We start from the raw sequence: 27,924 nt of genomic DNA on the forward strand, positions 1-27,924 counted from the left end.
TTTCACCTTGTCGTATGTTGGGTTCTATGTTCTTCTGTGTTAAGAAACCATAGCACACTTGTAATTTAATGAAATTTGGCTAATTAAACTTCAAATCCTAGAGTTTGGATTTTAAAATTTAATTTTTAAAAAGTCCTGTAAATTATTTATTGCCTCTCAGCAGTATATTAGTGCAACACAGATTTCAGATGCATTTACCTCTTTGGTTAACAACTAGGTTTTTTGCATGTGTTCCCGTGAAACAAAAATATCAAGCATTTCTTCTAACATCTGTTTGCACCAATGGGATGCTAATTCCATTAAATTATTTTCCTAGTAGATATTTTTTTAACCCAATGAGAAATATGTTTTAATTTACCCTTCAAAAAAGCATCTAAAGAGGAAACAGAATAGTACTAATTATTTTTTTTCCCTTAGGTATTGCAGATTCTGTTTCTGCTGTATTTGTGTGATATAGGGCAGATCAAGAAACAAGTACAAAAATGAAGCTTTTTATAATGAAATGGAATATACACATTATTCATCTTTAGACTTCAGCAACTATCCACAGAAGATTCTAGATCCTACCAGTTAGGATGGGAGCCTGGGAAGACTGAACAGAATACTTTAAATACTTAGCTGCAGAATGTTCCTTCTTACAGAGAGTTGGACATCTGAACTCAGTTGGAAGAACATTGGCACAGTTTTCTGGGAGGGGATCTGTGGAATCATTTTCTACTCTGAGAGGTTTAGTTAAGAAACATCTTTTATCTCTCCAAATTGAAAAATCTATTTTATTTTTCTTTATTTGTTGTTGTCATTTATTTTTAATGAGATGATTCAGGTAGGATTAAAGAGGCAATAAGAATTTGTTTTCCTTCCTGGCATCGTAATCTCCAGCCTTAGAAGAGGCTACCCAAAGTATGTGTGCCTCTCACAATTATATTAGCAGCTCTCTGAAATGGATGAAGTTCATGCAGTAAGATTTAGAGGAAAGCAATGAGATCTGTACATAATAATGAGATTTCTAATAAATATCATCAACATGTTCCTGAATGTTGTTTCATATGCATCACAAAGTGAATACTAACTTCCTAAATCTTGCAGTGGTTTTTTGGCTCATTTAAGGACAGTTTAGTGTATCAGCGCTAGAAGCAAGTGTGAATAGGGGCAAGGGTATTAACTGGCACTATACATTGTTGTGACATTGTATGAAAAATGACTGACATATTCTTTGAAAAAAACTTGCAGCTCCATAGTTCAGTCTTACATAGACATACAGTAATAAAGAATTAAATCAAATCATGTTGTCTATTAAAAGAGCAATAACTCTTGATGAAGTAGCATTCATTCAAAGATTGCAAGACATTTTGGTAAGAGGACGTCTATTAACATATTTCTTCATACTTCACGAGAAAAACCAAAGGATTTTGAAGTACCACTATCCCCATTATATAGATAGAAAAGGGGGTTTAGTGGGGAAATGGTTTGTAATAGAGTAAATTGTGAATAAAGAGCAGAACCAGTTTGTACCCAAGGTTGCTGATTTCAAAGTCAGTGCCTGTAACTGCCATGCTGTTTCCCTTTCTATTTTTTCAGTATAATCACTACAGGTATGGGTTCACACACATGCACAAATTACACACACACTCGCACATACAAGTGATGTAGGAAAAAGCAATTACATGTAATTTAGAGACAAACTACACAACATGATTATTATAGGAAAAACTTATCATTGAAAGATCAATGAATAGTTTGATTCCATCAAGAACTTGCTGCTCGTTATAGACAATCACTCAAGGGTTGATGTACATTTTCTTATTCCTTTGATGGTATTATATACTCTCTCCCATAACAGAAACTTAAGTGTTGCCAATAGCAGGGCACATCTAAAAATAGAAAAATCGATCCCATTTCTCATCTAAACTCAGTCTATTACTTTTTATTAGACATGAACTGGATCATTGTTTGGTCTGTCTACCTCTCCTTTCTTCTGGAAAGAGCATTAATCCTTTGAGGGAACTGCTACTTGCCTTACCTCAATCCTGCTATGCAATGGAAGGTTGCAAGGTATTTGGTAACAGGACATTTATTAACATAGTTCTTCATATTTCATTATAAAATATTATGAGAAAAAGTATTATTATCCCCATTGTATAATAGGAAACTGGGGCCATTAAGGTGTTTGTTCCAGAATACATGAGTAGTAAAGAACAAGCCAGAATTGAGACCCCAGCTTGCTAAGTCCACCTCCCAGGCCACAGGCATTGGAGCTGGGGAGAAAAAGAACTCTTTTGCCCTTCTGTGAGTCCAAAAATTCTGGAGGATGCAGCCTAGCATGAGGTAGGAGTTGGTCTGCAAGTGGAAATAATGAAGCCATTACTTACAGAAAAGAAGAAATAAGACACACAGGATTCTCAAAGTGTGCCAGGCACATTAATATCCTAGGAACTGGATCCAGCCTGTGTGGCCTCTGAGCTCCCAAGCATCTTCTTAAGGCTTATTGGACAATTCTCTTTTCCATTCTGTGAACCACTGGAGCAATCAACTAATAAATCCCCTCTAGGCAAGCTTCAGATAGATTTCTGCCATTGGTCCTCAAGAGTACTAACAAATACAGCAACATTTCAAAGACAATGCAAGGTAAAAAGACTAGTTTTTATTATTTTTTAAAATTTTTTGATAGAATAAAAGTCTTTAAACATTTTCTTTTATAAAATATTTGAAATTGCTGAAGACTACAAGCTTATAAAGTTTGAAATAAGATAATGCTTACATTTAGTGGCTACATTTAGATAAACATCAAGGGAAATTGAATGATTAATAGGGAAACAGTCTGTGCAATGTTACAATTTAACTGAATTATTTCTGATATTAATGCTTAATCTTGTAACAAGCAATGTAATAAAATAACTTCCAGCACTGAATCAAAGCACAACAATGCTTAACTATGTATATACACATATTACATTAGGACCATGTATTCATGAAAATTCATAGAAAATAAAAAAATATATAGTGAGAAATCAATTATATTCATACATTTGTGACTTATTTTAATCTGATTCATCACTGCTGAAGTAAGAGCTGTCACAGTATTCAGCCGTGTAAAGGAATTTATGAATGATTGGGTTCATCTTCGGTATCCAGTGTCGTGGAACCAGAAATGTTGAAAGGTTAAATAAATCTACAAATACCTTGTACCTGTCGCTGGAAAAATACATATAAGCAGACATTTTAGATTCATTAATATGAAATGTTTAAAAATTTATATCCAAAAGTTTCATTTTTAAGATTACATTATGTCATAAATAATAAATACTCAATTTTAGATTAAGTATTATTTTTTACATAGTATATGTAATATCTAATATATTCACTATTATGTAGTATCAGTATTAAGATTGCCTAGTTCTTCTTACATCGCCAAAGTGCATGCCCATAAAACAGTATTATATGTTTGCTCCAGACCAGACTGGTCTAACTTAAAACCTAGTCTTATTGTCACCCTGCCTTCATGAAGATAACGGTGTTTTCTCCTTTCTGACTTTTAAAAGATGATACTCAAAACAATAAATTTAAAGCACACGGAGTTCTTAGTTTTCCATTGGAAAAATATTTCCCAACTGCAAAGTAACTGACAAGTAACTGCCATGAATGGCTTAATTGTAAGAGCACCAGAGAGTTAGAATATCTATAAAAATTGTTTTAACTTTTAAAATGGTGTTTGTGTTTGATAGTCACCTATTTGAACATTGTTGCATTATTATTGTGAAAGAACATTTGCTGTTGAAGTCAAATGAATGTCGGTTCAAATACTTTTATAGCACATAAACCTTTACCATCTAGAACAAATTGTTTAAATCCTCAGTGTTCAGTTCCTAACTCTGGAAAATAAAAATTTCAATCCTTCTTCCGGACCTCCATGAAGGTTAAATGAGATAGTTACTACAAAATAAAAACTGCAAGTAACTGCCTTTGTATTAATTATTCCCACTACTGTCTTGTCATGTGTGCTCAATTTGTGTAGACAATCATTAACTATTTCATGTTTACAGAGTTTTTCCTGGGGAAAGTGAAAATATTTAACAAAAGGGGAAATGAAAACAAATTAATTGTAAGTTCTTTGGACATGCCATATGTATATGTATCTATCTACTCTATCAGCCATTTATCTATAATGTTCTGAAAGTTAAAGAAAATATTGAATAAAAATGACCTAGAAAACTCTCTAGCATGTTTTAAGTGATCAATAAATGTTAATGTCTTTCCTTATAAACATTATGAAAAAGGCACTCTTTGAAGTAGATAGAAGTCAATTTAATAATACAAAATAGTCATATCAGGAAACAAGGATGACTTTTTGCTTTGCCACCCATCTGGCCAAGACAGCTTTAGTGGAATTAATAATGACAGTTTTATTTCTTCAGCCCAAATGACTTGATCACATTTCTGTTTGTATGTAAAACTATTAACTCCTTCGTGTCCTCATAAGTCACTCAGCAGTTGGAACCGTATCTCTTTCACACATGATCAAAATGATGAACTTTAATAATTAATGATGTTATACAAAGACCCCCAAAGAGTCTGATTAAAATAGCATAATCTAATGTTGCAACCAATTCAGACAGGAGCAAGGATCAATGAAGTTTCCTAGCTAATGCATGCATATTTGGATAAATGAGGAATTGCTGACTTCTACCAAGATCAGAAGGTGAATTTCCCCCATCTCACCTCACAGTTGAGCGCAGGTAGTGATAGCCTGAGGATCCTCCAGTGCCAGCTTTGCTGCCCAGCATTCTATGCACCAGGCACACGTGGTTATCTATGAAAACACACACATTTACTCCAAGAAACAATTTGCCATTGGTTCCACAATGCTCAGAAAACAAGGGGCTGGTGATGTTTACTGTCTCAGAGCAAAAGCTGACATCTTATCAGCTGGCCATAGGGAAGGTTCAAGGTGAGAGCCAGCTGAGACCCTTAGGTTGCCTAGCAACCTACTTAGTCCAGGCTTCATGCGTTTTACTCCATTCAACATTACATTTAAACTGTGAACTCAATAAGAAAGAGTGGAGAAATATGACTTTCCTAATAAGCACTTTTGCCTTCATGGCCCTTTCTACCACTAACAAGAAATCTATCAAGAATTGTATTTTATGACAGCAGTGACATAAAGATGCGTATATTAATATCATATTAAATAAGCATTTTCTTAGACCAAAATGTTCTTACTTTTCCTTCTGACTTTAAAATAAAGTAAGATGTTTCCATGGATCCCCAAAAGTACCGAGGCCCTGGGCACCAGGCCCTCTGGACCTGCTGGATAAGCTGGTCCTGGAGAATAGGCTGATCTTAAAAAGCACCTCACACACACACAAGGAAAGAAAGGGACAGGGAATGAGGTTTCAGACAGAAAAAGCAAAGTAATAGGATATGAGGAGAAGGCGGATGGGTGTGCAGATACGGGGGGCATGAAACTCACATCTCCATTTGGTCATGAGTATGTCTATGTCCATAAGAGAAGTCAACAACTGAAAAGGAACCTGGAATCTAGGTTCTTCCCTAAGGGAAAAATAAGAAAAAATCTATTCAAGTAAATCCAGTGCGTTAGAGTATGAATTTTATAGTCATTTGACCCTGGAAGCAAATGCTAACTGTGCCTCTTAGGAGCTGTGCAGTTTTGGATTACACTCTCAGTCTGAATTTCGTTTTAAAAATGGGAATAATAGTACTCAGCTTGTAGATGTGTGTGAAGAACCTAGGATAGCCCATGTAATATGCATGAAGTAACCAGCCAGAGTTGCACTTGACTTAAGATTCTCTATAAAAGACAGGCATGTACACATCTCACAAGTTTTCCCAGCTATCAATAGTCAAAAGAGTTTTTTCTTCTCAAATATATTAATACACAAGGACAAAGATTGCTTTTTATTTCCTCTAAATACTTAAGTTTTCATACCTAACCTTTCAACTCTCTTAGTACATTTTCTGTTTGGAACATAAAATCTTAGTGGCATATATTAGGAAGAGATTAGGAAAAAGACACAAGGTTTTTATGTTGCCATTCTGAAGAAATAGATTTGTGAGGATTAACATTAAATAGATAGAAGGAAGTAAGAATTATCCAGTAAGCATAGGTATTTGGGGCTATTCTGCCATTGTTCTGATGAATTTAATTCTGAAATATGATGCTAGAAACTTCATACATACATGGGATAAGTGGAATTTGAGGGATAACTCAAACACTTTAAACAACAGGCAATTTTCCTTGAAATTGCTGAATATACAGGACAAAACTTCATGGTGATTTCATTCTATTTAGTCTATTTTTATTTTATAAAACAGGAAAAGGTCCACACATCGTTCAATGACAGAACATATTGCATGACTGAGTTTCTAAGGTAGATCCAACTTAATGCTTAATATTGCATAATACTTTGTAGAAGTTAATAAAAATGGACATTTGAATAATTTGTGTATATATTTTTTTACCCAGTACAGAAGGAAACTCACTACCAGTTATCTAAGTTTTAGTCCAAAACTAAATAACTATATTAATCTCTGGTTGCAATTCATAAGCTTTATACTTCATTTCTTGTATCTACTCTTTCAATTTTAATATCTGCATCTCCTCTTCTGCTTTGCTTTTACCTGTAAAAATATATCATTAATGCTCCCTGAAGTGCTCTGTAGGACAGCCGTCTTTCACCTGCAAAATACATCGGTTTAGTCTAGTAAGTAATTTAGAGCAGTCGTGTTAAATTTGGTATCATTACCACAGATAATTAAATGCTTTATATTTTTATAAAACAATCCCTTAACTTACATTTTGAAGCCTATTATTTAAAACATTTTTAACATTGGATTTACAAAAGTAAAGTATATATATAAATATAGATATTCAGTTTACCTTTGTGCATATTCATATATATGTATATATACACATGCACATACACACTTCAAATTCTCAAACTCTTTAAAAGTCATGTTAGGAAAACTAACATAGAAAGTACTTAATTTCCAAAATAATCTAAGGTATGATTATAGACTTTTCAAAAAATTAAACAAGATGCATTCAAAGTCTCATTTGGAAAGTAACATTCTCTCACTAGAGTTAGTTTATTTGCCTTCAAGGTGCATAACTATTATATAAACTCTCATAAGTGTTCTTAGAAATGGCTTTACCTCTAACTGCAGGAAAACATGATTTTGTCATCCCTTAATGAGTTTTTTCATTTTATAAAAACTAATAACCTTTATGGTTATAGAATTTAATATGAGCTTCATATACTACTATGCATTGTACTCAAATCATTAAACATACTTGAGAAACACATCCTTTGCAAAGCCTCTCTATCTCGCAACCTCTACTATAGAACTTACAATAACAATGATTTGTTTTCATTTCTTCCGCCATTATGCTGTGAGCTACTGGAAGAACCATATCCAATTTACCCTGGTATCCCTCATACCTGGCACATACTGTGAATGTTTTTGAAAGTCATTGATATAAACTGGGCATAGGAACCTATATGTAGGTAATGTTTACCTAATTCTTGATTCTATGAGCAGCTTACCAATTTTCATTGTATTTTCCTCCAGTAAGGATTGATTGGCTTATAAAATTATATTTTGAATTCACACTAAAATACTTACCTTTACTAAGTAGATGTTCATGCCGTTTCTCATCAAATAAGGACAGTAAGACCTCTTTCTGTTTCTGCATTTCAGCCATTTGTTCCTCTTTTTCCTCTGACTCTTCCTTAGCCTTTGGAGAAAGTGCTGTATTAATTAATTCCCATGAGAAAGAACAGATTCTTAATTTAGAAAACTTTGCCTATAATAAATGGACTCCCCAGTTATAGAAGACGTGTATTTGGAATATTTAGCATATCATCTAATATTGACGGATGTAGGATGACCGAATGCTGAAAGTAACTTGTTTCTCCCCCTGTTGCTATGATACAAAGAAAAGAATTGAAGGTAATGAAATGCAACCCTCTCTTTGTGCCAAATTCCACTTTTGGTGGTCAAGAATATCCTGCTGAAGGAATGAAGTATGAAAACCAGCTTCAACCAGCTCGCCGGACTGCGAAGAAGCAGCCCCTTGCTGTCCTCACTTCAACTTGCTTAATTAACACAGTAAAATTCCCACCCAGGGGTAGAGTTATCTGCCCCTTTCTTGATCATGCAATGTCTGTGTAAGCTGATTTCCTGAACATACTAATCATACAATTATATAACCAGCTATGTGTATTCATCCATATGTATAAAAACTAATCATAATCGAAGCAAATGCTAAGTAGTAACTTGGGTATTTAAACAAGAGTGAAACTGTAGCACAGGGAGCTGGGTCTGTGTCACTTTAGACTGGCCTTGGCTCCTGACCTCTGCAAACGTAATAAATGTGAGTTTGCCTAACTCTCGTGTTGAAATTTTCTTCATGCCATCTCCAGTTACCCATAAAGGCCCTGCCTGGAAGCCTAACAATATTACAAACTGGAAATTATGGCTTAAGAGAAGGGATCTTTCACACACTCATTGACTCTATACTTTTATTTAAGTTTAGATAATTCATTGAGATCAAATATTCCCTTTATAAATATCATGATAGATGGATTCAGATGGACAAAACTGGAAGTAACTACAAGTGATCAATAATGATCAAATTTTAGGCAGGAATTATTTAATAAAGGAGGCAAAGTAATACCACTTAAGACAGTTAAGAATTCTTGTCCAGAAGAAATATTATTTCTATTGAAATTCTATTTTCAGTACTGCATTAGGTGAACAATATTTGTTAGACAATTTCACCCTTATTTTTTATTCATTTTGTATCTATTGCTTCATTAAAGGATATTCTGGTTTTCCTGCCCACAAAGCATATTCTAGTTACAACCAATTACTTGACCATGAACAAATGAATAAGCCCAATTATTTTCATTTCATCAGAATGACTGCACCTGTATGCATATTTTTGCCAATTAAGTACTTATTCTCTCAATAGTTAAAAGAATACTTGTTCTGTGCCATTTGTCTTGCTAGGTGGAAAGATACAATTCTGAGCAAAAACTGAGTCTCCTGATCTTATGTGGTGTTTTGTAATCCAGTGGCAATAAGACATTAAGCAGATAATCATCCAAGCATTAAATTGCTGTTACAGTTTGATATCATTTATGAATTCCAAAAAAGATATAGATTATGTTTGTAAACTGTTCTGTTCTTCTGGGTGTGATAACCCTTTGTATTAGATTCACTGAGAAGTCTGATTAAATTATGTTAAGATTAGGGCTTTGATTCAAACACATCATTAGAGTGCGACTCAGCTTTGATTATCAGCCCCTTTGGTGGGCTGATAAAACAGACACACACGAAAGCAGATACACTGAGAAGAACACAGAGGAAGAGAAACAGTTCATTAGACATGGCAGAAGCCTCAGGAAGAGAAATGAGCTTGATAGTCTACAGTGACCTTGTGAAGAGACCAGAGCAGCTGAGGCCAGAAAGAAACAAGCTCCAGGGAGAAAGACGAGTCTTATGCAGCTTACAGCTGAGATCAGAAGAAGCTGGGATCCCAGAACCTGAAGAGGAAGAAGAAAGGCTGAATTCTTGCAGACATCACCCTCCAACTTGCTACAACACATGGCAAAGGACTTTGGGTGAGCAAGTAACTCTTATGGTACCTTGAGATGGACTCTTGATGGCTTTGTGACTGTATGCATCTACCCCAAATAAATACCCTTAAAAAGCCAACAGAGTTCTGGTACTTTGCATCAGCACCACTTTGACTGACCAATAAAATTTCAGTGATGGAAAGTGCTAAGATGGATTAGTATTAGTACAATAAATTATGTGTAGTCATATGGAGAGCAGGAAAGACCATCCTGAAAAAGTGCATTCTGTCAAGTCCTGAAGGAATGGAAGCAGTTACCTAGGAAAGAACACTCCAGGCCCAGAGAATAACAGGTAAAAAGGCTATGTGCTGAAAGGGAATATGGTAAATTCAAAGAATTAAATACAATCTAATAAAAGAACTGTGATTATATTCTGGTTGAATCACATGAGATCATGAAAGGTCTTGTGAGGCCACATTAAAGAAATTTTTCTTTATTCTAAGAACAATGGGGAGATACTAAAAGGTTATAAATGAAAGGGAGATGGGATCTGATTTCCATTTTGAAAGAATTACTCATACTGCTGCATTGTAGAGAATGTATTAGAAAGGAGTTATACTAGGAAGGCAGAGAGATCAGATGAGAGGCTATTAACTACAGTACAGGTGAAAAACAGTGACAGTTTGGAATTGAGTGGTGGTGGTAGATTAAAGGGAGATATTACAGAGCCATTTGGTGATATGAATAAATGGTTCAGAACTGAAGAAGATCTCTCATAGTGTCTGTCTTGGCAAGTTATCTGTTTTGTAGGAGACAAACTTCTTCCACTTGGAAAAGACCAAGTTGCCTGAGAGTGGATAAGGGAAAACTCTTAAGTTTGATTTGGCCAGTGTGCTTTTAAGAGAACCAGGTAAAATAGGAAGTAGGGTGTTAAGTGTAATATGTGAAACTAAGGACAAATGAAGATAAAGATAAACCATTGAGAATTTTGGTATGTTGAGGCAATGGGTGTAAACAAGATCATGTGGTAAAAAAAAAAAAAGTAAAGAGAAAGAAGAGAAAATATTTAACCCAATCTGAGAAACCAAACCAGTTATTAGGCTGAGAAAGACATATGATCCTGTAAAGGAGCTAGAAAAATAACAGCCAGAGAATTCATTTAAAACAAATAGTGTTTTTTCACCAAATCCAAGAGAAAAGAATGTTGAAGAAAGAGTAGGTAGTCATTAATATTGAATGCTCCTGAGTTATTGAGTAAAATGAAGATTAAAAACTGGCCATTGGATTTATGTACATGGAGGACATGAATAAATGCGGGGGCTATGTGGCAGTTTGAAATTATTTTATGTATCCCAAAAGAGAAAGATTATGTTTGTAAACTCATCTATTTCTCTGGGTGTGAGACACTTCGAGTTAAATTCAGCTGAGACGTCTTTGATTAGATTGCCTGTTAAGATTAGGGCATTTGATTTGACTGTGTCAGAGGGTGTGACTCAGGTTGAGTCCCCACTCCCTTGTTGGGTCTCATATAAACTGACACTTACTCAAGAGAAAGTGTCAGTTCTCTTCTCACTGGAACAGAGAGCTTTGTCGTTTTTGATCTAGCCATGTAAGAGAAAGAAGGCTCAAACTGCTAAAGCCCGGGGAAAAGTTGAACTATTTTGACTGATAGCTTACAGCTGACTTTGGGAAGAGAGCCTACAGTTTTATAGGAAGCCCTGAGACAAGCCCTGTGCCAGGAGAGAGAGGACTTCACTGAAGTACGAAGCCTCCAGAGGCTGGGCCCACTGTAAACAGCGCCTCAAAGAGAGGGGCTCTTGAGGGTTCTAGAGACATCCAGAAACTATAAGCAGGGCAGACAACTCAAGAACTCAACACCCTGTCAGTGGACCTTTCTTTGGAATTTATGCTTCCCAGTTTAACAGAATTAGACTCATTTAAATAGGTTCTCTACACATGGCTCTTCTGCCCGTTTCATTTGAACCTATTATTAATACTATACTTAAAAAATATGTCCCAGAAACTTAAACCTTTGGTCCATACATGTGCCAGTTGAGCCCTGAATCGCAGCAGAGTTGCAACACCTACTCTCCAGTTTATTGGACTCACCCAGGACAACTAATAAGGAGATGATGATGGCCAATACCAATCCTAAGGAAAAGAGAGTGTCTGTAACTGCAAGCACGATAGTTCCATCCACCTGCCCCATGAGATCTAAGCTTGCTCTCAATTAGAAACAGAGTGGGCATCACCATCCCCAAATCCTCAAGATTGGGGAATGAATAATGGACTAAAACTAGATTTATTATTATACTACTATAGATTTATTATTGTTCTAGCAATGGAAGAACTCCTATCATTGATATAAAGGCAGTGGCCACCAGAAGTTCTGAGGGATGGGAGAGGGAAGAATAGGTGTCATATGGGGGCATTTTTGGGAAATTAGATTTGTCCTGCATGACATTGCAGTAACAGATACAGGTCATTGTATATTTTGTCATAACCTACAAAATTGTGTTGGGCAGAGTGTTGACTATAATGTAAACTGTAATCCATGGTTAGTGGCAATGCTTCAATATGTGTTCATTAATTGTAACAAATGTACCACACTAATGAGGGATGTTGTTGATGTGGGAAAGTGTGGGAAGGTGTGGGAGTGAGGCATATGGGAATCCCTCATATTTTTTATGTTACATTTATGTAATCTAAAGCTTCTTTAAAAATAAAAATAAAAAAATTTTAAAAAAGAATGCATTAGGAAAAGAAGGAATGGATATTTTCATGTATGTCCAAGTTAATATTTGATGCAATGATTTGCAATAAATCTATGCAAAATATACATATTTGAAATAGGGGGGAAAAAAAGCTGGGCCTACAGAACCCAAGAGGAAGAAGTACAGAAGGAAAGATAGACACCAGCCAGAGGCCAGTGACCATCATGCTTCAATACATGGCAACAGACTTGGGCAAGGAAGCAACCTTGAGTTGGACTCTTTAGGACCTTGTAATTGTAAATTTTTACCCCAATTAAACACCCTTTATAAAAGTCAACAGATTTCTGGTACTTCACGTCAGCACCCCTTTGATGGACAACTACAAGCTAGAAATCAAATTGAAGTGGACTGAGGATTAGATGGAAGATGAAATAATTATACTACATACTGCTCTAAAATGTGTGAGAAATATTAATCTACTATAATGCCCATAATTCTATGAGGTAGATAATCTTATTTTCTACTTCATCAAAGATGAAAGTGACGTAAAGGGAGGTTAAGTAACTTGTCTAATGTTACATGGTTGCAAAGAAGTGGAGGTAAGATATGAACCCAAGCAGTGTGACTTTAGGAAGGATCCAATGGGAAAGGAAAATTATGTGGCTAAATATATTTTGGGTGATTGGTGCTTTATGTCTCTGATTTTTCCTAAAATTGGTCATAAGGCGGAATTTTCAATAGCAATGAAAAAAAAGGGCCTATGACGAAAGCTTGCCTACAATAGATTCCTTAATTTAGTATAATTTTCATTGCACATACATAAAATTAAATAAATCATGTAATACCCTCCAACCTAATATATTTATGAATATAAAAGAATGTAAATAAAATGAAAGATTAAGAAAAAATTGTGGAAAGATTAAAATTAAATTCCTAATATTTCTTCATAGGAAACATATTTATTCATGGCATCATAAATACCTGAATTCTTAGGAGTTCCTCTTCCAGGCCTTCGACAATATTTTTTTCAAACTTTCCCCAGAAGTTAAATCCATGTGGCTCTAAACCTGGTGTTCTTTCCAGCCATGCCTTAAGAAAATAAGATTTTTAAGTGATTAAATGGTAAGAATTTTTAATGTATAGAATACATTACAGCTAACATTTATGAAATTGAAAAAGGAAATCTTCATGGTTTTTAGGAGTATATATCATAAGCTATATTTATAGTTATAAATATTTGTTCTTTTTTTCCATTTTCTTCATTTATGAAACAGCAATCAATTATACCTCATCTTCTTAATCTTAATCATTAAAATCATTTATTCTTTATTTCTTAAGATATACATGAATATAGAAAGCCCAAATTTTTCTATACATCTCTGATCATGTCTAAACATTGTTTTAATAAGGTCTTCTGGTTACCAAAATACTTTACGATTTAGTGGCTAATGGAATGATGACATGTGTGAGATATAACCTCTTTTAAATTCAGAAACTCTGCATCATAGTAACTTTGAAATTAACCAACCACACAATTATTTTAAGACCCCACAAAATTTCTTAATCTAGGAATAAAACTCCACTCATGTATCTATAGGTTCACATTTAACCTCATTTTAGTTTCTAAACTAGCTTTGTGTCTTTTTCTTCCTGTTTAATCCCTTATGTATGACATCATTTATAGAATATTAACCTAAATCCACATTTACAGTAGCCAGGGGATTGAGCACAGTATAATTCATTGGAAGAAAAATTTAATTTGTACAGCCAAAGCCTTTGTGAAGGAAATCCAGACCACACAACTCTTATTTTTTAATGTATTTTGAAGAAACAAATTAATAACTCCTGAGGACTCTTTAGAGACCCACAAGGAATCTCATCTCAATTTAAGGGAAAAAAATTATGAAGTGTATACCCCTAATAATATAGTTTGATTAAGGAAAAATACAAAACAGGTAGAAAAGAACAAATATGGAATATTTTAAAGAAATATAAGTCATTTAATAATTAATCACAGTTTAAAACCGGCTAATTAAAAGTAAGGAAGTTTGAAAAGATTGTTTAAAAAGATGAAGAGTTTAGTAGCTATTAACAGATAATTGATTATGTAAATATTTCTGAAATTCTTGGAACAGTGCTTAATATTTAATGTATTTTAATAAATTAAATTTTACAATTTAATTATTTAAAAATTATTTCTTATTTAAACACATGTGACCCAATTTTGATATGAATTTTTAAATTCAGATATATAGAACCTAAATTAATAAGAGGCACTGAGTTAGACTTTTAGAAAGAGGATTTGCTCATATACCTCCACTAGTTGCAGAAGTGTTTTTTCCTGCTCAGACTTAAGTAGTAGTTCGTTATCTTCTCCCTTGAAGTTATCTCGATAATGCCTTCGGTTGTAAGGGACTCTCAAACTCTGAAGGACACCTATCTTGTTTTCTAATAGACGGAATTGCAAACTCTGGAAACCTGATGCTGGAGATAAGTACTCTCTGTGAAAACAAATGAGAGAAGGAAAGCAGAAGAGAAAAGAAGCAGTTGATGTAAATTCCTACAATAATTTATTTCATTGTGAGAGGTCACCAGTTTTGCTCTCCTGGTTATTACCAAGAATAGGAGACACACAACTACCTCTAGTTGGACCTATGATTTGGACGTTGATGAACTAAAGAAAAAGAGCTATTTATGCATCACAGTTGTTAATCAATCTAAAGTCAGAAACTTTATATAGTTTGTGAAATATAATATGTGTGTGTTATATACACTAACTTTATTCCCAAGAAGACAGATTGATGCATTGGACATTTTGTAAACTTCTTCAATGCTAAAAAAAAGTCTTTATAAATAAATATGATTCAATCCCACCAAAAATTACATCCTTGAACATTATTATTAATCTAAATGGCTAGTAATATTATGAATTCAAACTCAAGTAAAAGCATGGGATATTGTTAAACACATGATATACACTCAAAAAATGTTAATATTCCCATCCCCCAAAACCACCCAAACTCTTATATAATTCTCCATTATCAAATACTCTCTAAGATACCAAAATTTTAAATTCACCTCAAAGGAAATCTACTACTTTTCCATTGAGAGTCAAACATGCTGGAGAGGACACCGCCTCTTAATCATATAATGTACCTGTTGTAAAATTTCTTTAAAAAATTTCTCCACAAATTTCATTAAACGATTTGTCTTTTCTATGGCTATACATATAGATACAGATATATATGTGAATATTTTGTCATTGTGTCATTTAATTCCATTCGACTTTGGTTGTTATGCAATTTAGAACTAGATTTGTGGTTCAATCTGTAAATTACACTGACACCTTTGATTGGCATAATTGACATGCTTCTTTATACATCACTCCTGTTTCCTTTTGATTTTTAATTAAAAATAGTTTAAATTCAATTATCTTTGATTTATTAGCCATGTCAATCATTTTGGTAAATTGTCTAAAATCTTTTTTTCAGAAAAAAACAAAGCATATAATGAACTGAAATATATTGGTCATACTATGCTTGTATGTAAAAATCAATGGTGGAATGTTCTTAATAATTTCTTAAAGACCCTGTATTTAAATACCCTCCAAATGCTTATAGCATCAAAGCACTGTTAGTAAAATAGTCTTTTAATGTGACATGACACACTCAAGAATGAAAACATGAATACTATTGCATTTATAAAAGACAAAAAGTCACAGATGCACACCTGAAGTCATTGAAGTCCAAGGCCGTCATTGTTTCCAGAATGGAAAACTGCTGTACCAGTAGTTTAAGGATCACTGATACTCGGTGCATCCGAGTAACAACCTTAAGCATATTTCTTTCATCCCTGACCTAATGATTAGGAAATAAAACACTGAGTAATCAATTCCGAGTTCTAGAAGATGCAAAACAAACTGTAAGTAGCAAAGCATTATTAAGTAATAACCCTACCATTTGATGTTAAATTTTTAAATTTTGCTCACTGATATTTTCTATATTCTCCAAAAAACATATGCAACCAATACCAACATGATTACTTACATGACCATTCTGAAAGATCTCTCGAACAGAATCCAATTCCCAGAGAATTTGCTTAAACCAGAGTTCATAAGCTGCAGTAAGAAAACCATCATCAGTGGGAAAGTTATGGAGAGCATCTTTAAGTATAATTATATGAGAGACATGGATAACAGTGAAAGAGAAAAGCAAATGAGACTTTAGAATAAAACAAAGGCCAATAGAGACCAATTTTTATGCCAGAAATATTTAAAATAGCTGTAATAGTTTCCTTTTAATGAATGTTTTAATAAGCCAGGCACATTATCCATATGCTTTATGCTCATTATTACTATACTTATTCCTCTCAACACAACTTATCATTAAGGTCTTTTGAGGATAAAGCATATAGCCCAATTATAACTTCTTGTATGGAAGCTGGAGGTATGTGGGGAAGCAGAAATTATACTCAACTTTGGCTATAAACTGAAAAATTAATATCCACCAAACTAAGTCAAAGACTGTAGGAATTTAAGACTTGGACATTTTAAAGCAAATTTATTTAAAACGGAGTGTTTTGCTTTGTTTATTTGTGAAACACCTAACAACTTACAGCCTCAAAACAAATAAGAAAGTGTCCAGTTGCTTGTGATAAAACAATAGCAGCAAATTTGGCTAAGTCTCAGGGGCAGCTTTATTTATTTATTTATTGCAAATGATACAGAATGATCCAGTATACCGTCTTTCAGAATATCCATTTGAGTCTAAGGTTATTTGTTTAAACCTGAATGCTGCCAAAGTATTTCCGTTAAAGGATTTAGGCACGGCCTTTCTTTCAAAGTTTGTTTTTCCCTTTTGCTAGAGGCCATCTAAACAATAAAATTGCTGTTGATGAGAAGTGATACAGCATGTCATATTGGAAGAAGCATGGTTGGAATCAATCCACCTGAGGTTATTAACAAAGTCACCTGTGGTGAAGAACTTAGTTTTCCTGAATTTCAGTTGACTCATCTGGAAAATGGTTAGTTACCCACCTTCAAGTAGAAGCCTATGATAAACAATCTTAAAATATGCATTACTATGTTACATGCAAGTAGACATTTTGACTCTTGTGTATTGCCAGATTATTCATGGCAGGCACGAAATGGTTCTCCCCATAGGCTTGTCTTCCCCATAGGCTTGCAATTCCCTATATATTAAGGACTTGATCGTATTCACCTGTTGCCCCTCAGTACTTAAGGCCGTGTTCGGCATAAAGAAAACACATAGTAATTATCCCATGGTTAACTAAATTAAACATTCAATGTAGTTATTAGATGAACACAGAAAGTCAATAATAGAAATCTTTACTACATCTTATTTAAAACTATCGTATAGGTAAAAGTTATGTTTCTGTATTCATCAGGGGAATCCAAATCTAACTTTAAATTACGTTCAAGGAAATTTGGGGGTGAGCTAATTTTCATATTTGGACAAAGAGCAAATCAAAAATTTGCCAATCAGTTTTTGTAACCTATTTTTCAGGTTTAATGTTATGTGGCTAGTCCCATGCAACCCTACCCACAAGTCATAACTGTAGGATGGCAGGAAAATCTCCCTATCCAGGAATGATAGTGACGATTTGTCATGTGCTTATTATATACAAGTCCTTGGGCTAAGCACTTAATGTACATTATCTTATTTGAACTTCACAAGAATTCTGTGAATGAGGAAATACAATAATTGTCCCATGTACAGATGCAAAGATGGAGGTTCTAGGACCTAAGCTCTTGTTCACATTCACACAGTTTATAAAGGGATAGATGGGATTCTACAACAGTTTTCTAATTCCAAATCTGGGCTACTCAGCTCCGATTCCTTTTTCATTGATTTTGCTCTGGTATAAATCAACAATACAAATGCAAACAAAAGACAGAAGTAATACATTAAGCCAATTGTTTTCCATTTTTATTTCCTTAACTGAAAGGAGTTTTTATAATAATCAGTGAGGGATGATGAGAGACTTGATTTAATGAAACAGAATTGGTGGGGCAATGGAGCATGTCCAGGTAAGGTCACTGACCAGCACTGGTTTCTAGTCAACCACAGGAGAGTATTATGGTACCAACAACTTTAGAGTAAATGTTCTTAGTATTTTGGACCTCTTTAAGATACATAAATATGCATATTCATGAGATGTTTAGCGGAGTTTCAAAGAGTCCAGGGACCCTTCTAAACTCCTAAAGTCTATACTCATAAGCTTGAAACCACCCACCAGAAGTTAGTAGACCGAGAAAAAAAACACACATAGGCAAAATTCATATTCTTGTCTCATAGGCTTATATAAATCCACAGGAAATTTGAATGTTTTGGTTTCTAGAAATAGTTTTTTAAACTTCCAAGATGAGGAATAGTAACATCTTCGCTTGCCATTTCTCTGTGAAATTTCTGGAAATGAAAATTACCCTTGGAATGAAAGACAAAGCTAAAGTGCCACGTGACCCAATTAGCAGTGAAGTCCCATAAAGATTTTTATAAACCCCAGAAGGAAGTTTTGTGAGAATTTGTCTGGCAGCAAAATAGTCTCAAGTATTCAAACAAAGGTGATTTCCTTGATCTTTCACCATCTAATAGTAAAACGAATTGGAGCTGTCCTCATTATTGATGGGAAATGTCTGTGGAATAGTTACTCTCACACCCTTTGTGTAACTTACCTTGATGAGTTATGATGAAAAGATGTTCATCATGGATTTTATTTCCTTTTATTTCACTTTGAAGTTCTTGTGCATTCAAAATTTTTTCCAACTTTAAAAGAAAAATAGAAAGGCTGATTTTGAACTTAGTTTTTTATCAAATTTGAAAATAAGTAGAACACAAGTCTCAAAACTTGTCTGCCAAATGCTCAAATTCTTGGAACCGATCTGTATTTTAAAAATCATGATTGAGTCTGGGCATAAAGGGTGAGTTGAATTTGTGAATTTTATTCATCCCATAAAAATTCTATTTGGGAGAATTCTATCACAGTAAATGCTAATTAAACGCACTGAGAAGTAATATCCCTCCTATTTTATGAAATAAGTATGGTAAAAGCTTAATAACATGCTTAACTGACCGTGCATCTGCCATCATTTTATTCTCTTAAAGATCCTCAACTGAAAAGCTCTTAATATTCTTCTTCAGTTCATCCTTTTGGAAACTCAAAGGTACTAATCATTTTACTTTTTAAAGGAGATAGAAGACAGACTGAAACTTACCCCAGAATAATTTCCAAATACCTTTTTTGTTAACATACTTCTTTTATGAACTGATGATTTCAAGAAAACTCTTAGTGCATCAAACACTACTTTTTGAGAAGGATTAAAAGTGTACTTTTTTCTGGATGTATTTTCAGTTAACCTAGGTTGGAATTGATTGACCAATTTTTACTTATACAAGTTGTGAAATTCCTGCCTTCTATCTACACTTTATTTCATCATTTATAATCTTTTACTGAGACCCTGAATTTCCTACTCTTATGTACCTCTGCTGGAGAGGTGAATTTTCATCTGTCTTCCGAACTGACATAACAAAATTTGAAGAAGCATAAATTTGAATGAAGAAGGATGTCTTTAGATCCAGAGTTACCCAGAATACTATTTAGTGAGAGAGAAATTAAAACAACATGAAAATGTCACTGAGCAGATTTTCATGCCTAAGAATGGAAGCTAAATCTTGAGCCCGGACACTTACATGAAGGTAGTCTCCATAGATAAGTCCTCCTTTGCTGGCTTTATTTATTCCAGTTTGTGATTTGTCTTCTTCACTGCTGTCTACAGATAGTTTTTTAAAAGCATACCTGCAGAATCAATAGATGAAAAGAAAGAAAAAAATAGGTTGAGAAAAGAGTTACCTAATAAAATGGATGATCAATGTTCTTAAAGTTTGTTTTTTCGGAGTAGATTATTAAACAAGCAAATAATGGAAGCAGTTTTCAATACTTTTTAAATTCAGAAATTGAAGTTCTCATACATGGCTCTTCTAAGAGTCTAATCACACTCAGAAGAGAGAGAAATACTCACCCGAAGTTGTGTCCTAAATACGGGCACCCACTCATGGCAAGGATTCACGGTTTGAGAGTTTGAGAAGCAAGATAGGTTTGTCTCTCCTAATGAATTATCTAAATGACCTTCCCAGAAGCTCCACAGCTCACCCTGCACTACCCAATTGCTTTTTTTCCTGTCCTCCTAACTGGGCTTTCACTTCAATTTGAAAAGAAGCTAGACTCCTGTCAACATTAGAGTGGTTTTATACTGCTGATCATTTGTTTGCAACAAAATTGAGGACAACCTGCCAAATTGATTCACGTGATTTGCCAGGATCTGTTTACGTCCAAAGTAACAAACATCAAATAAATCAATTGCGGACAAGTTTGGTTTCGTTTTTTTTTAGGATATTTAACTATTAAATTCCAAGAACACATTTAACATAGTGTTAAGGTATATAAGATGATGAGCTTGTAAAAAACAAATATTTTTTCCTCTCGCATTTGGATATTCTTGCAACTCTTTAACCAAAAATCAAACTTGAGTGTCTCTTGGGAGGGAAATTCAGTGTCTAACAGAGACAATCCTCCACTTTTTATCCAGCCATCAGAGTTCTTCTTGTTTATATTTTATATAATCATTATCAAGAGCTAAGCTCCCAACATTTTGCATTCAAATTGAAATGGGTACTATTTAATGTTGTTCTCTAGTGGCATACCAAGAACATAGAGAAAGACAGACAGAGGGGAGAACTTGGTTTTGATGCTGCAGCCCTGGAGGGAGATGAGACATTACATTTGCTTGATAGTTTACAGCTGAACTTGTGAAGAAAAAAAAGCAAGCTGAGCCCAGAAAGAAACAAGCCCCAGGCAGAGACGAGTTCTCCAGCCCACAGTTGAGATCAGAAACTGAGACTTAAGAGGAAAGAGGAAGGTTGAACCCTGGCAGACATCACCCGCCATCTTGCTTCAACACGTGGCAACAGATTTTGGGTGAGAAGGTGCCTCTTATGGTACCTTGAGTTGGAGTCTTTAGGGCCTTGTGACTGTACGCTTCTACCCCAAATAAAATCCCTTTATAAAAGCCAACAAATTTCCGGTACTTTGCATCAGCACCCCTTTTGGCTGACTAATACAGAGCCCCAAACTGAATGACTGGACACAGACATTGCTTAGCATCTCCTTCCTCTATTTGGTTGTTCTACTGGTAATTATCTATAAAGAATGTAGATAAATAATATATTCTACTCTCTTTAAGCCTTTTGGACTGGTGTCAAATAAATAAAAATGTCCATCATTTATTTGTCAACATACTGGTAAGATAAATAAGGAAAACCTTTCTTCCTTATAGATTAGAAAAATTAGACATCCTAGGAACAAAATAGATTTTTGTTAATAGCATTCCTCTTGGATCTCCTAAGTAGTATCAATTAAATGGTTTTCATTAGCAACACAGAAACTAATCATTCAAATATCAAATATTTGTATTTGGTGAATCAGAACAAATATAAACAAATCTGGAATATGTTGACATGTGTTTATATGTAGTTCCCTCGAAAATTTTATATTTTATTTCATTACCTATTAAAAATACATGAAAATTATAAAAAATTTATATTTTAAATGTAAATTGCAGCAATTTCAAACACAAGTTTATGAAATCTGTTTTTGCCTGCTATTGGGGGAATATATGTAGTAAAACTCCTATCAATATTTTAATGCTCATTTTTTCCCCAGATCAGAGTATACGTCATTTAAAATTTGTCAACAAATTCTGCTTTCATTACGTAACTAATAAAAGACTTTTTAAAAGTCATATCCAAGGGAGCAGATGTGGCTCAAGCAATTGAGCTCCTGCCTACCACAAGGGAGGTCTGTGGTTCAGTTCCTGGTGCTTCCTAAAGAAGACAGCAAGCTGGAGCCACAGGCAGGCATGATAAGCAGTTGCAACAAGAGACAAATAAAGAAAAATATAATGAGAGACACAACAAAGTAGGGAGCAGAGGTTCCTGGTGCCTCCTAAAGAGGACAAGCAAGACAGGAAGCTGGTGTAATGGGGGGACGTGGCAAGCTGACACAGCAGGATGACGCAACAAGAGACACAAGAAGAAAAACACAATGAGAGACACAACAAAACAGGAAACAGAAATTGCTCAAGCGATTAGGCACCTCCCTCCCATTTGGAGGTCCTGGGTTTGTTCCCCATGCCTCCTAAAGAAACAAGGAAGACGAACAGACACATCAAGTGCAAACTATGAGAGGGTGGAAAGGAAAAAGAAAGAAATCTTTTAAAAAATCAAATGCTATTTGTTAGTACTAAGAAGCACATTTTATCCAGCCAATAAAATAAATCAAACTATGAAAAATTTTTGGTACTGTGGCCATGATATGATATGATATAAATGATTCAATATATTATTTAATTTAATATATGATTTAATAGTTTATTGATATGATACAATATATGATAATATATATGCTATGTTATGGTTTGAATCATATGAAATGGATGCATTTGAAGGTCAAAATTGTTGAATAGTTGCCATTTCATATGGTTCAAACCATTATTACTCTTAAAGGAGGTGCAAGACAGGAAAATTTGCAAAATGCTCAAATAGAAAGACTATTCTTTGAAAAGGAGGAGGGAAGTGAATTCTAGCACTACCAAGATAAACTTATCTCTTTAAACATTCGATAAAATCTGCAAACATCCAAACTTGTTAGCATAAAACCAAAATGTTACATTCTTACATGTGATTTTTCAGACCTCATTTCCCATCACTTCTCACCCAAGTACCTCATGATAAATCCAGAGCAGGAAGATTAAATCCTGGAATCTCCTAAATTCTCCATAGTTGGAGTGACCTCCCTGGCCCTCCATCTACTAAATGCTTCCTCATTCTTTTAAGCACATTTCAAATAATGCTTCCCTGGGATACTCCCCATGATATCCCCAGGCAAAGTAATTTCTTCCTTCTCTGTGTTTACATAAGACTTGATTCATATTTAAATATTTAGCTTAGCACATTTAATTGTCATTACCTGAGTTGTTCTCTAAGCTATATTTCCCCTGGACAAGCATTGTGTCTTACTCCCTTGGAATCTTCTGTACCTAACACTGAGCCAGGTAAATAACAAGAACAGGGCAAACATTTTCAAACAAAATTGAATCTCCTCTTTGCATCACTCTGTTCAACAGAATCAAAGACGAATTGAAAGGCTTAGGTGTCTAGCAGAGAAGTAGCTTATTGGTAGCTTTGGGAAGCATAGGTAGGAATAAACATGGGTAGTAGATGAAAGTGGATGAGCTTTAAGATATGAAATGTCGGGTATCATAGAATGTAGCATATTTATATGTAAATCTTGGCACACAGGCCATCTAATCAACAACTTTTGCTGGACACCTTCTAAGTAAAACTTAATCAAACTGCACTTAACTTACTTCTTTGCATTTTGAATTCTCATGAGTCCAAGTTTGAACTGATCACTCCTAAATTGGTCAAGTTTTTGTGAAGCAAATTGTGCAACTGGATGGCAAAGATGTAAAAAAAGAGGAGAGAAGAACTGCTGGTTTTGAAATGCCTTTTATAAGTCAGGCACAGTGCAGGGGTGTTCCATTTGTTCAAACATTTACCCTTCTAAGAACTGACTTTGCCAAGCCTCTATTTGCCGGTAATTGGCTGGGCCAGGAGAGACACTGAGGTCTCTCTCACTCTAGAGTTCTTGCTCTTTCTCCTATACAAGCTGCCTTCTAAATTCCAACTGTTAGACTTGAGAAACACACTTTTACTGATTCTCCTCTTTCTCCAGGATAAAATTCCATGTTTTACACTGCTGTAAATGTAGTAATACCTTTAATTATCTCATAAAATAAGGAAATTTTGTTAGTAGTCATTTGTTAATTTGACTTTGATTTCAACTTTTCTTTTATTACATGGACAAAATTGCAATACCCAGAATCTTTTTTTTTTTTTTTTTTTTCTTTTGTTGTCTATTTACTTTCTTTTTTTTTTTTTTAATTTTTTTATTTTTTATTGACTTTGTAATAATATTACATTAAAAATATATATGTGAGGTCCCATTCAACCCCACCCCCCCACCCCCCCTCTCCCCCCCCCAACAACACTCGTTCCCATCATCATGACACATCCATTGGATTTGGTAAGTACATCTTTGGGCACCTCTGCACCTCATATACATTGGTTCACATCATGGCCCATACTCTCCTCTATTCCATCATGTAGGCCCTGTGAGGATTTACAATGTCCGGTGATTACCTCTGAAGCACCATCCAGGGCAGCTCCATGTCCCGAAGACGCCTCGACCTCTCATCTCTTCCTGCCTTTCCCCATACCCTTTGTCCATTATGTCCACTTTTCCCAATCCAATGCCACCTCTTCTATGTGGACACTGGATTGGTTGTGTCCATTGCACCTTTATGTCAAGAGGAGGCTCAGATTCCACCTGGATGCTGGATGCAATCCTCCCATTTTCAGTTGTAATCACTCTAGGCTCCATGGTGTGGTGGTTGTCCTTCTTCACCTCCATCTTAGCTGAGTGTGGTAAGTCCAATACCCAGAATCTTTTACGTATGGCCAGTTTGCTAGTACCTACAGGAAGTGAGGCAGTTAGGATAGAATAAATCTCACTAGCTCCAAAGTTGCTTCAGATTTAAACAGTCAAATTGGAAGAAATGTATACAGACTAATGCAATAGGACACCAAGGAGTCATATCTTTGATGCAAAAAAAAGTGCTTAGTATAATATTTTCCACATACTACTATTTATTTCACACTTTCCTAGGTATTATAAAATACATGCTAAGACTTAGATATTAAAAGTCATTTAGTTCCATCATCTATCCAAGGATCATGAATCCATTAACATAATCTTAGATACTGATTTCAAGTAAATTTACTACAAGGTTATATAAATTCATCACTCATGCTGCATGTTGATCATGATAACAACCCTGCAAGCAGTCTTTTAGTTCCCAGGGTTAAAATGGTAAACATGATGGAAAAGATCTGTTCTTTCATGAAGCTAATACTTACAAGGAGGTGGAAAAGACGATAAAAAATTAAAACAACTTAAGAAGTAAGATAATTTTAAATCACAATAAGGGCTATGTAGAAAATAAAACAGGGCATTGAGACAGGGAATTATAAGGAATGGGAAGGTGATGAGGGAATTGCCCTCTGAGACACTCTTAGCACTATATGATGAGAAAAATTCGCCATGGGCAAATGTAGCTGAACATAATATCAGACATGGGAATGTTGTTCCTGTTAAAGAATATTGATAGCCAAGTAAATGTATAAAATATACAAAAAGAAAACTTTGCATGCAATACATTTAAACTCACAAATTTAATTTAATGTTCTGTTAAAACCATGTGGTCAGCCACAATGCAACCGTTTATAGCAATTACTATGTAGGTTTTTCTAAGTTTTGTTTTTTACAATCATAGGGCTGTGTGATGCCTCAACTCTCCCAGGACTTTTGTCTATGCATACAACTGTGAAACCTCACTTCCAACAGAACCCACTGATGACATTTGGTCTTTGTTAGGTGTGAGAAATTGTATATTGATAAAGTTCAGCTGTGTTCATATCTTTTTTGTCTAGAACAATTACAGAAGTATGGGGTGCTGGCAGGAATATAAATACAAATTCATCCCCGCTATATCAGTAGTGAAATGTAAGCAGAGCATATCTTTCCCTTACCAAAATATAGAGCATCCTCAAGGACTATGAGAATGTGGGAAAGACTCCTCATTACCACTGACCTGCTACAGCTAAACACTCCATGATCATGTGCAAGGCAGCCAGCTACAATTATGAAACTAAATAATGCAAAAAATATTACAATTTAATAGAAAGAAATTATTTACTTTCAATTTGTAATTTTTTGACCCTTTGATATGTTGTTTTCAGGAAATCTAAAAGGTAACCGAAGACAGAAGAAAAATGATAAAGACATTTTTCTGAAATGTTTTCAAGCCACTAGTTCCACATCAGTTACTGGAGGTGAATTATAGTGTTAATCTGGTTTTAAAGCCAATTCTGTGATTAATTGAAAATTAGTGTTGCCTGTTCTACCAAAACACATTTAAAAATAATACAGAAACATAACATATAACAATTTAAATTACTACCAAATATTTAGCTAGCTCTAATTGCCTGTTTTTATTCCACAGGGTTAAAGAAGCTAGCCCCTTTTCATTCCATTTGCCTTTTCAGTTGACTTTGAAAGTTCCATTGTACTTGCCAGGCAAAGCTACTTGATCGAGAATGTTTAACTTAGGCCATCCATTTTAACTAACTCACTTCTCAGATGAAAAAAGGAAAACCCAGAGAATTTTTTTTTTAAGTTTAAAATGCAATTGCTAGTTAGGAGTGGAATTAGAACAAAGCCTCTTGAAAGCGTCCTGGATCCATAATGAAATGATCATTCTTCGGTATAGCACTACTTCTCTAAAAAGAAGAATGGGTTGATTAAACAAGAGCCGTGCAGTTAGTTTGATAAAATGCAGGTAGTTTGATGGTTAGTTCATGTGTAACTTTGCTAGGTTATGGTGTCCATTTGTTTGGGCAAACGCACTCTATTCTGATTATTACTGTGAGGGTATTTTGCAGATGCATTTGCATCTATAATCAGGTGATTTAACCCACCACTGATAGTATCTACAAACAAAAGAGATTGCTGTCAGCAGTGAGGGAAGTCTTCCTATCCAATCAGTTGGAGGTTTTAAAGCCAGAATTGAGGATTTCAAAAGTCAGAAAGAAAAAGTACTGCCTCTACTTCAGCTAGCCTTCTTCTGGGTTACTCAAAGTCACCCTCATCAGATTGTCCAGCTTGTGGTCCACCCTACATAATTCAGACCTGCCAATCCCCACGGAAAAGTGAGTCAATTCCCATAAGAAATCTATTAATATTTACATTTATGTATGTGTGTACATGTATGTATGTATCCTATTGGTTCTGCTTCTCTGGAGAATGCTAATATACCATCTTTGTTCCAAAAAATACATTCAATGATGGTGAAAAAATGTGTCTAAAAATGAGCAGATGAGGTGATCAAGCCAAAGGAAAATTTAATGTAGGGAAATATGATTAAGCCAGGAATGATGTTATCACACATAATGAAAAATGTAAGACTCTGGACAGTTGTTAGAGATCTGCCAAAATTTGCCACTAAGTTTTCTAACAGCCAATGCAAAGAAGGAAATTAGATAATTATATTATTTACAGTTCTATGAAAATAAAGATAAAGCAATTATTCAGGAAAACAAATATACTCGATGGACAAGAAAAATTTGCTTTGAGCTAATATGAATAGGTTACCTAAAATATGGGTGGGTCCAACAGTCAATCTCAGTCAGTAAATATTTTTCGAGGTCTTTGATGTGCTTGACTTGTCTTAGCATCCTTATTAATAATGTACAGATATAACTTATCATTTTAGTGAGGCATCTGGGACAGGATATCCCCTATTGCTTTAACAGGCGTAAAAGAAATAAAGGTTTCTGTGACCAAATGCTGACTGTAAAAATAGGCTTCGGTCCCACAGAATTTCTTACAAACTAAAAATTGCCAAGGTTCTTGGT

At 34.6% G+C, this 27,924-nt stretch overlaps 2 protein-coding genes across 2 annotated transcripts in view; one reads left to right on the top strand and one right to left on the bottom strand.

Annotated features, from left to right (window-relative positions):
* Positions 1 to 4,212, top strand: part of CTSO (cathepsin O) — a 29,941-nt gene extending 25,729 nt beyond the window's left edge. Inside the window, exon 8 of the mRNA XM_004471655.5 lies at positions 418 to 4,212. Within this exon, the coding sequence (XP_004471712.2) occupies positions 418 to 452 (35 nt within the window). The 3' untranslated portion in view covers positions 453 to 4,212. The remainder of the gene's footprint in view (positions 1 to 417) is intronic.
* TDO2 (tryptophan 2,3-dioxygenase) lies at positions 2,622 to 20,560 on the bottom strand. The gene is made up of 12 exons (XM_004471654.5): positions 20,352 to 20,560; positions 20,023 to 20,128; positions 19,008 to 19,098; positions 16,360 to 16,430; positions 16,043 to 16,170; positions 14,628 to 14,814; positions 13,295 to 13,402; positions 7,642 to 7,753; positions 6,637 to 6,694; positions 5,468 to 5,547; positions 4,717 to 4,807; positions 2,622 to 3,192 (listed from the first exon to the last, which is right to left on the bottom strand). Exons 1-12 carry the CDS (start codon positions 20,384 to 20,386, stop codon positions 3,039 to 3,041), a joined length of 1,221 nt encoding a protein of 406 aa, XP_004471711.1. The 5' UTR covers positions 20,387 to 20,560; the 3' UTR covers positions 2,622 to 3,038.
* Positions 20,561 to 27,924: the final 7,364 nt, after the last annotated feature.

This window comes from Dasypus novemcinctus, chromosome 1 (genome assembly GCF_030445035.2).
Source record: "Dasypus novemcinctus isolate mDasNov1 chromosome 1, mDasNov1.1.hap2, whole genome shotgun sequence".
Lineage (NCBI taxonomy): Eukaryota > Metazoa > Chordata > Mammalia > Cingulata > Dasypodidae > Dasypus > Dasypus novemcinctus.